General features: G+C 37.4%; 1 protein-coding gene across 2 annotated transcripts; it reads right to left on the bottom strand.

Annotated features, from left to right (window-relative positions):
* Positions 1 to 4,766: 4,766 nt before the first annotated feature.
* Positions 4,767 to 6,651, bottom strand: LOC112163724 (wall-associated receptor kinase 2-like). 2 transcript variants are annotated; one of them, XM_040507124.1, is made up of 2 exons: positions 5,504 to 6,649; positions 4,767 to 4,902 (listed from the first exon to the last, which is right to left on the bottom strand). In XM_040507124.1, exons 1-2 carry the CDS (start codon positions 6,414 to 6,416, stop codon positions 4,859 to 4,861), a joined length of 957 nt encoding a protein of 318 aa, XP_040363058.1. In that variant the 5' UTR covers positions 6,417 to 6,649; the 3' UTR covers positions 4,767 to 4,858. The 2 variants fall into 2 exon arrangements, with proteins under 2 accessions (XP_040363058.1, XP_040363057.1); XM_040507123.1 differs by lacking the exon at positions 4,767 to 4,902 and adding an exon at positions 4,928 to 5,398 and having other exon boundaries at positions 5,504 to 6,651.
* Between the last annotated feature and the right edge of the window lie 3,954 nt (positions 6,652 to 10,605).

Raw genomic sequence — 10,605 nt, 5'->3', positions numbered from 1 at the left:
ACTCCTATCTTCTTAGCTCTTACAGGTAGATGTACCAGCTCCCAAGTTTCATTCCTCACAATTGCTTCAATTTCTAAATCCATGGCAATTCTCCACTTTTCACTCTTTGTGGCTTCCTCATAGGATGTTGGATCTTCATAGGAGATGAACATGGCCAAGTTTTGCACCTCTTCTCCTTCAGATAGGCCTTCCCCACTCACATAATCCTGCATCCACGCATGTATTCTTCTATTCCTTCCTTCAGGCGAACTTGGTGCACTTTCTGCAGAAGACTCACTTGAACCAAGCACTTCACTTTGTTGACCCACTTCACCTTGTTGACCTTCTTCTGTGTCATCTTCACTATCACCTGAATCACTTAATTCCTCATCACTGTCACCCCATGCAAGTATATCAAGTCTTCTTTCTTCTTCACTCCTCCCCCAGTTCCAACTTTCATTCTCATCAAACAAAACATCTCTGCTAATCACTACCTTCTTAGTTACAGGATTAAAAAGCTTGTAAGCTTTAGACTCCTCACTCATACCAAGCAGCACGCACTTATAGGTCTTGTCATCCAACTTCAATCTTTTGGCATCTGGCACATGACCTATGCAACCAAAAACTCTGAAATACTCCACATTTGGCTTAACTCCACTCCATCTTTCTTCAGGAGTCTTATCCTTCACCACCAAGGTAGGGCTACGGTTAAGTACATGGACAGTCCATCTAGCTGCTTCTGGCCAGAAAGGCTTTGGCATTTGCTTCTCTGAAAGCAAACATCGAACCATATTCATGATGGTACGATTTTTGAGTTCTGCAACCCCATTTTGTTAGGGTGTGTAGGCTGTGGTGAGCTGCCGTCTTATGCCATGAGCTTCACAAAATTCATTGAACTCTTTTGAAGTGAATTCTCCACCCCGATCTGTTCTCAAACCACATATAGACATTCCTATCTCCTTTTCCACAAGATTTTTGTAATTTTTGAATGTCGTAAAAGCTTCACATTTTTCAGCTAGGAAATATATCCAGATCTTCCTACTAAAATCATCAATGAGGCTCAAGAGGTACCTTTTGTTACTATTTGAGGTAGGGGTAATGGGGCCTCAGATATCAGCATGTATAAACTGAAGCTGTTTTGATGCTCTCCATTGGCTTTTCTTTGGTATAGCTTCTCGGTGCTTCTTTCCCACCATGCAACTTGTACACATCTTGCTTGTGGCTTTGAATTGTGGAAATCCCTTCACCAATTTCTTGTACTCCAAGGTTCTGAGGTTCTTGTGGCTCAAGTGCCCGAATCTTCGATGCCAAAGATCAGTGATATCTTCATAAGCTGCTTTGAAACAAGTTGGAGATTGCGGTATCACAATTGCTAGTACAACGAACATCCGGTTTGCAGACATTTGTGTTTGCATAATAAGCCTTCTTCTAGGATGATAAATTCTACAGACTCCATTTTGAATCAAGATGGCTAGCCCCTTCTCTTGTAACTGACCAATACTTAGTAAATTGTTTTGCAATTCAGGAATGTAGAAAACATCAGTCACTACCTGAGTTAATCCTCCTACTTCCAGTTTGATGTTCCCTCTTCCCATCACAGGCATCCTCGTGTTATTCCCTAGTTTCACGGAGTGCCTGAACTGCTCATCCAAGTCAACGAACCACTGCTTGTTGCCTGACATATGATTGGAGCATCCGGAGTCGAGAAACCAAACTCCTTCCCTGCTTGACTTGTTGAGCTCTACATACGACATCAAGAGCAACTCATCTTCTTCATCCAACTTAGCATAATTGGCTTTCTTTGCCCAACTAGGGCATTCATATTGAAAATGCCCTAACTTGTGACATCTATAACACTCAATCAAAGCCTTATTAAAGCTTTGTCTGCCTCTACCTTGACCCCTCCCTCTGAATGTTCCTCTTCCTCTTCCTCTTACTCCAAACCAGTTCTCAGAGGTGATCTTTAATGCTTGCTCTTCACTCTGATGGCCATTCATTCTCTGCTCATGCACCAAAAAGCTACTCTGAAGCTCATCTATCGTCAGTTTGTCAAGGTCATTTGATTCCTCAACTAAACATACTATATAGTCAAATATGCTCGTCATGGACCTCAGAATCTGCTCTATAATCACCACTTGCTCCATCTTTTCCCCATGAGTTTTCATTTTGTTCGCAATTGTGAGTGTTCGAGCAAAGTACTCATCCACTCGTTCACCTTCTTTCATTTGAAGCACCTCAAACTCTCTTCTTAAGGCCTGCAACTGTGCTCTTTTGACCCTTGTAGACCCTTGATACTTCAATTTCATGGAGTCCCAGATGCCTTTGGCTGTGTCTTTGTTGAGTATCGTTTCCATAATGGTCCGATCAATAGCCTGAAATAAATAGTTCTTGACTTTGAGGTCCTTCAATCCTTGATCCTCCATTGTTTTCCGCTGAGCTTCAGACTGTTCCACACCTTCTTCTAGGACTGTGATCCCTTGTTCCACCAAGCTCCAGTAATCCTTCGATCAAAGGAGATTTTCCATCAACATCCACCAATGGTCATAGTGGCCATCAAATCTAGGAATGGTCGGCTGAACATAATTCCCTTCTGCAGCCATATCTCTCACACTCCTCTTCTCTAGCTTTCTTTTCTTGTGTCTCTCTCAATCAGGCCCCAATAAGGAGCTCTGATACCACTCTGTTGAAAAACCAACCCTAAGCAAAATAACTCTCTTGTTTTGAAGGATGATTCTTATTGACTGAATTAACACAACTTGGCTTTTAAAGCCATTACATGAAAACAGAAAGCAACGTACAGTTCTCCACATCTTTAACAAATCTAAGATTGTGGTATTTTAGCTAAAGAAAAGGTCAAACCCTAACTGACTTAAAAACATGCTCCTCATAAATAGGAGTTATTGAACAAACACATAACAAGGAAAATCCTAATAGATTGCGACAAGATAACCCTGACAACCATCCATTCAAACTCCAACGGCTCCAACAAAATTGAGTGTGTTTCAATGGTTAGGCGATGAGGCTGCTGAGGTGCCCTCCAAGGCATGAAAAGCGACGCCCGAGGCGGTAAAGGCGTACGCACAGAAAAAAATGAAAAATGATGTCGTTTTGGAACAGATTGGGTTAAAGCCTAGAAAGGTCGCGACCCCATAGTAATTGAGTGTTGGAGAGCCAATTTCAGCCCTCTCTCTTCCAAAAGGTAGCAAATTCGATCCCTAACCCAGAGCTCGAGTTAGGAGTTCGATTTCGATTCGCAGCAGTCAATTTGAAGGTATTGGAGCTCGATTCGCAGCAGGCCATTTGAAGGTATGACTCCATTATAAATCTTGAAAATAGTGTTTGAATCAAAGGTATATTTATCTAGGTTTGAGTTGTTCCCGTCTAGACAATCATATATCTATCTGGGTCTGAGTAAATGTCTTACTTTTGGGCATCATTTGTTGATGGGTGGATTGCATAGTAAGGAACTTTTTAAGTTGTATAAACTGTCCTACACACAATTCCATCAAAACACCAAACAAAATGTAGCCAAATAAATTTTCAATTTTTTTGATTAAACTCCACAATCTCAGATCACCCAGAACCCAATGTTGAAATTGCAGATGCTTAAGTTTCCAATTTTATCGCATCGAGACGATGTGGGTTCTAATCTTTCATAGGAAATTTGCAAAATTTGACTATAAAGAACCGTTCTTTGATAAAAGATAGAGAGTACCGACTGAAGCCAAGAATTTGATCTCTTACAAACTAGTTAGTAATCTCGGTGCAGCCAAGAAACCAAGAACGTGTGGGGCTCTCAAGAAAGGGGCTTTTGCACGTTTTGGAGCAATTGCCAGAGACTGCTTTAGAGACTGGTTATGTTTGATTCAAATGTTTTTGTTCATGTAACTAGTTAGCTTGAATTACTCTTTCTGCATGTGTTAACAGACTTCTACTCTAGTTATGAATGGGTTGCTTTAGGTAGTGTAGAAGACAGTTACGCATAATTTGGAGATTAATTTGAAGGAAGTCCTTTGGTAGTCTGTACACTAGTTTTGGTTCAGAAGTTGAAAGCTTGCCAGTAGCCCAGTACACTAATTTTGGTATCTGATCCAGGACCTGCACTGGCTCCAGGATCATGGTCTTCAGATGTTGGCATGCAACTATAGGCCCAGGAATTATTGTAGACTTTAGTGTCACAGAGGTTACTGATGCATCTATTCATCTTCTCAATTGTTATGCTTGTTCTCTTGTGTAGATAACTATAGGCATCTGTGATTTGGACTCCCTTGTGTAGATAACTATAGGCATTGGTGATTTGGTGTATGGTAATGCTTCAGAATGATGAAAATTGATGCTGTTACTTTATTTATTAATTATGAGTGAATGACAATTAATAATGTTCTTTTGGTTACTCTTAATGTGGTGTATATATAAGAGTAATAATTACATCAATATAGGTCTTTTATACGTAAGGCTTACGCCTTATGCCTCAAGGCGAACACCTTTTTGAGGATCACCAAAAAAAGCCTTGGCCTACGCCTCAGCATTTCAAAACATTGGTTTTACTACATTTCTGTGGTTTATCTGAGAAAGAACGATAAACTCATTAACAAACTGATCACTATGAGTTGGAGCGCCAATATTTGGCTTCTTTATGGCAACAACACTCTTATCATGTAGTATTCCTTTGTAAACTACTGCATAGCCTCCTTCACCAAGGATTTCATCTACATGGTAATTGTTTGTGGCTTTCTGATGAAGTTCCTCTGCAGTAAAGATTTTTTCTGTCTCAACAGATCCTCCATGACTAGCGAGATGTTGCTGTAATGTTAAGCCGCCATTTTCTTTGAAGTACTTTTCTTTGAGTCTTACTAGTCTTCGTTTGTTCATTCCCCAATCACCAAATTAAAACCACTAAAATGAAGATGCCTATACTGAGACCTGTACATGGTTGAAATATCAGAAGTAAATTACTTTGAGTTTCAATTTGTTAGACATTTATGTTCATCAATTTAGAAAACAAATATGCAAACAAAGATAAAAGGTCAGCCTTTTATAATAATTGTGAGATGACGTACTGAAACGGGATTAAGAAGATAACTTCAATCAATTCATTTTAATTCTTTAATTCAAGAAATTGATTCAAGTAGTTAAATAAATTTGAGTGCATAACTGTTCCAAAAAAAAACTTTGAACTTGAGAGTTTTTAGATCATATATGGTTAGCTGCCTAGCGTAAGTAGATAAGTAATTAGGTAGCTTATACATACCCAACGAAATTTTCAGGGGCATGTTCTTTGGCACGGAAGTGTTTTCTATGCAATTCTTTGAGTCCTGGTTTTTGAAATCTTTGTTGCATAAACAGCTATAATCTCCAGGTGAATTTTGGCATATTCCATTGTTGCAGGGACTTGACGGAGCCATGCACTCGTCAATATCTGATCACAGTTAAAGCAGGTTATCCCAAATTTTGAACTTTAGTTTCCAACTATAACGATAATTGACATGCATACATATATAAGAGATAATTAAAGATGACGCACCTTGGCAACCATCTGGAAGATATGGGTTCCCTTCGAAGCCTGGCAAGCACCGGCAATAATAACCAGTTGGTTCAGTCTGGTTATCGACGGTCCGATTGACACAGTTGCTATTTGCTTTGCAAGCATTACCAGGGCTGTTTTGAGCTAGAGCACATGACCCTTCATTAATAGCCCAGTTAATAATCATGGGAAGTTTTTCAGTGTTGTTGAGTTCTTCAAAACTTGTTTTAGGGTTGAATGTGAACCTGCCTTCTTCAACAATGAAGGCGTAGCTGCATGGATTGAAGCCCCACACGTCCTTGTGTTGAGAATAGCTATCCAAAGTGATGGAGCGATTTTTGAGTCCGCTAGGGATGGAAGTTTCGCAACACCCAATGCCAGAGCACGAACCGTTAACTGCATTGTCAAGACTGTCACATACAGACACGCATCCGGTGATGTACCTATCTTCGTCATGAGGGTAAGGGAGGTACCCTTTGAAAATTGCACAAGTGTCGCAGCCAACGGCAATAAACTTGTTTCTGGTCTCGGAGATGGTGAAAGAAGGATGCAACTGGAGAGAAGGGGAATTGTACATGTCTTCTGTTTGATTACCCTGCTGATCATAACAATCATAGGCTATGTAACTCAAAATCTCCAACTCACCTTCAGCAAGCAATATGTTAGTAACCGTGACACTACCATCGCCCAAGAGTGTTGTTGGGGGTTCGGCGGATTCGTTACAAGTGAGGTTGAACCCTTCTCGCTGGAAACAACCCTCCCCGATGCCGAAAGGATATGGGATTGTGAGATTACCACAGTGGTCGGGGCAGCCAGGTATTGCTTGAGGAGATGGGGTTCGATCAGCTGCTGCTGCTGCTATGACCACCACTATGATCAGTTGCATAACTAGCATCCTCCCGTGCACAGCCATGGGACCGTTTATAGTAGCAAGAATCAATAGTAGTACAACAATGTATTCTTGTAATGAGTTAATCAAGTGTGATTAAGTGCTAGAAATCCCACTCCTTTTAAGGGGATTTGGATTTTGGAAGGAAGTCCCAGTCTTCCAATCCGCGTGGCAGCTCATAAGCTTTGACTGGTCAGACATGAGGATGCTTCAAATTACGCGGTATTATTTATCAATCAATCAAGTTGTTATCATAAAGAAAAAATAATAATAATCGAAAATAAAAAATAAAGACCACCCCAATCAAATTATTGTTTAACTCCAGAATTTTTTTTTTTTTTAAAGTTAAAAAGTTCATCAATTTGCAATCTAACAAACATTATAATAAATAACAAACTCATAGGAGTCGACAGAAAGAGCCGTTATACATAGTACACTGCACAACACACTTGATTACACGCATTTCTATGCGCGTAATTGCATCTTAAACACTAGAAATATGTTAATCTTCAAACCAATTATTATGTAATTAACTCATTTTTATTTAATTGTAGAAAATAAGAGGAATTGCAGAAATCAAAATCAAATGATGTAAAAGTGGAGCAAATTTGAGTTTTCGGCAAATTGACGAAATAGGAGACCACAAATTAGTGAACTACCATCAATCCGAATGAAGAAGTGAAGTCCGACTATCTATATTTGTGTGCCGGAAAATGTCTTGAATTATAAAAGAAAAGAAAAAAGAAGGAAGAGAGAAGAAAAGAAAAGAAAATTAAAAATCATGCAGCAGCTGAATTAAACCAAAGGGCTTTGGTTTAATTAAGCGAGTGATACCACTTCCCTTTCTCTAACACTGTTCCTTTGCTTAATTAAACCAAAGCCCTTCTAGTGAGGGATCCCTTTTTTTGGTCTTTTCTAGAGATACGGCATTAGATCAACTTTTCGATTATATTTTGGCATCTTAATCGTTCAGTTTTTAGGTCATAATGTGTAGATCACTTCTGCAAATTTTCATCCAAATTGATTATCGTTAAGGCATTCAAAACGGTGACTTAAAATTATAAGTATGAACGGTTCAAGTTTGACAGATTTGGTTCGTTCATTGATTTAATCTAGTTTGATATCTTAACGAGACCGATTGGTTGAAAATTTACAGAAATGATCTACATATTTGTTTTTATCCTACAATGTAATCTTTTCTTTGAAACTTCACCAACCTTCTTCTCACTCTTCTTTAAAATACATTTCTTTCAAACTTCTTCATCAATCTTCTTTTTGGGTATATTGAGATGATCGAATTCTTAAGGCAGCTAATTCTAATTCGGTTGTCTACCTTCACTACTTAAGCTAACCATAAGAGCATGATCACCTGTTGGGTCATCCACTATTCACTACTTTTTAGTGTTTATTTCTACCATTTGGGTCACCGGCACAATTTTTAAACTGACCTAGGTCAAATAGATATAAAGACATGTAGAGATTGGTACTACTGAATCTCTAAATGCGAATTGTCAAAGCAATTATTGGAAGAATTGCTTTCATTAAATTAGTTGAAGATGCCATGGTTTAGATTTTGTATGGAAAATGTTAAGGTCTTACTACTTCCATTCCTTATGGCCTGTTCTCTTTCGAAACTATTTTCAACCAATTCTTCAGTTCAATGTCTGCTTTCATACTTCTCTTTTCTAAATTGTAAGATGGTTTGGGAAGACTTATTGTGTTTGGAGGCTTTCATAAACTTCAGTCAAGTCTTTGTCTCTTATCTTTGGACATTGAAAGAGATAGAATTTATAGCTAATTTAGTGACTACTGGCCAGCTTCAGACCTTCAGTTGTAATCCACTAAAGGACTAGATCAACTTCAACTTTTCAAGGGGTTTAATGGGGTCTCCTTAAGTGCAAACGAGTAGCCCACCACGTTATGCTATCACCTAACCATGATAACATTAAAAGATTAGATGGCATTATTTTTTATTTCATTCCAGTTTCAAATGTTTGTATAAACTTGTATTTGAATAGTACTTGTCTGGATGTGCGAAAGAGTACTTCATTTAGTTTTGTTTTTGGGAATTATAAGGTCCCTAAATGTGGTCCATTTCTTCTTTTTTTCCTGGTAAACAAATTAAACTCCCTTTCAAGTTGCTATATGCTAAGTTCTGATTTGTCATTATAATTTCCATTGGATTAGATGATAGAGAACACATAGGTCAATTTACAGAGGATTAGTAGCTTAATGCGTGCTTAATTTCTTAAAACATAGAATACAAGTCAAGCTCTTAAAGCCCCCTGCAACCATATACAAAAGTAAAACTATATGAATGTCTTCCATTTCTTTCTGATTTTTCTTTTCTTCTCCACCAATTTTCTCAAAGAATTTCGAGGAAAATTAATGGGCTCTTATTTAACATCATAATTGATTCATCACTTCAAAGAGATTTTGACTTGGTAAAGAGTGAGAACTTAATTTCAAGTTGGGTTCATATTTGCCTAACTTGTGTTCCCTTTCTCTTTTATTTCTTTTAATTTCTTATATGTTGGATAATGTTTTTGATTATGGGTAGTGAGTAGTTCAATTTTGAGAGTTAGGATTGTGAAGCCCTAACTCAATATGTATAAATATTGATGTTTTAATTGAAATTGATTCCTTTAAAAAAAAAAAAAAAAAAAAAAAAAAAGAGGATCAAAGGATTTCACTCCTACCCCCATGGTGACTCGAACCCAGGACCTCAATCTTAGGTAGTGGGTGCTCTAACCACTGAGCTAACATTCAAATTTATTGGTCCTTAAAAACATGTTTTTAAACTTTATCACCATTTGAAATTATGTTGTGGACAATGGTGATGAATAAATTGATAAATTGACAACTTATTAGTCTTGTGGCATCTATGATTTAAGTGTGGTAATCATTAGCTAGCTTAATTGTAGGTAAGTGATTACACACATTTTCATGTGCGTAATTACATTCTAATCACATAAATTAAGCTAATCCCTAGCTAATTATTATAAATGATCCACTTTAATTTTATTTGTAGGAAATAAAAAAAGGAGTTACAGAGATCGAGGTAATTTGTTTGCAAAAATTAGAGTAAATGAGAGTTTTCGACAATTGGCGGAGAAGAAGGAAAAATAAAAAGGGAGAACAAGAAAATGGGGTGGGAGCAGCTTTAGTTATATGAATTAATTATTAATTTAATTGGATAATGATGGCAGGCTGGCAGCTTAACAATTAATTAAAGGGTTCTTGACCCATAGCACTAAAATGAACTAAAATTAGTCCGCTTAGAGCAACTCTAACAGATTCCCTATATTTTGATTTTTCTCTACTTTAGGGAAAAATGAGTTTCTTTTGCTCCAACAGATTCCCTATAACTATCTCTATTTTAGGGAAAGTGAGGAGAGAGAAAACCAAATTCCCTATATTTACAGCAAACTCCAAAATTTTAAAGAAGAATATGGAGATTTTATAGATTACTGTAAACTAGGGAATCTGTTGGAGTTGGAGAAGAAAAATAAGCTAAAGGTTTGACTTTTGCTTCTCTATAATACAAAAATTATAAGGAAGCTGTTGGAGTTGCTCTTACACCACCAAGAGAATTTTGTTCACATTAACCCAAAAGTAAGTGTATCTAGCCATAGAAAATTAAAATTATACAGCCTGCCACTACATTAAATCCACTACGCTGTATGGTTTCCCATTTCAATTTTCAAAAATTCTCTCACTCTCAATTCTTAGATTCTCACTCTTGTTCTCACTCTGGAAAAAACAAGAAACTTCACCATCGCTGGCGGTTTAGAGTAAGATATCGGCTGGGTTTCACATTTCTCCAGCCTTGATCGGGATTCGCAGAAGTATGTAAAAATTCAATCTCCAATTTCAGTTTTTAGATTCTGCAGTTTATGTGAAATTGAATATGAATTTTAAATTTGTTGATGTAACGCCCCAAACTGCACTCACTAGATTGAGCACCTCACAATGCTGCGAGTCCCTAAAAAATAAACCGAAAAATCAATCTACATTCTAGAGAATCGCAAGGCATTTTATTCGAAATTTTTTTTTGTAAAAACACAACGAAAGCTTATAAATATTGTTGAGGTGAAAATCTTTGAATTACTAAACTCTATTATTTCGTCCAGAACTTGACATGAATGATCACACAAGCAAATAACTAACTTCAAGGAATAAGAATTTAGCAAAGTTTGACACAAGACTCACA

The sequence above is a fragment of the Rosa chinensis genome, chromosome 5 (assembly GCF_002994745.2).
Source record: "Rosa chinensis cultivar Old Blush chromosome 5, RchiOBHm-V2, whole genome shotgun sequence".
Lineage (NCBI taxonomy): Eukaryota > Viridiplantae > Streptophyta > Magnoliopsida > Rosales > Rosaceae > Rosa > Rosa chinensis.
This window is presented reverse-complemented; position numbering and strand designations above follow the sequence as displayed.

Bases quoted from the DNA above. Each gene is read 5' to 3' on its own strand.
- LOC112163724 (XM_040507123.1), bottom strand. From the start codon at position 6,416: ATGGCTGTGCACGGGAGGATGCTAGTTATGCAACTGATCATAGTGGTG. The intron at 5,399-5,503 runs GTGCGTCATCTT...AACTGTGATCAG, and splicing joins TCTTCCAGATGGTTGCCAAG to ATATTGACGAGTGCATGGCT.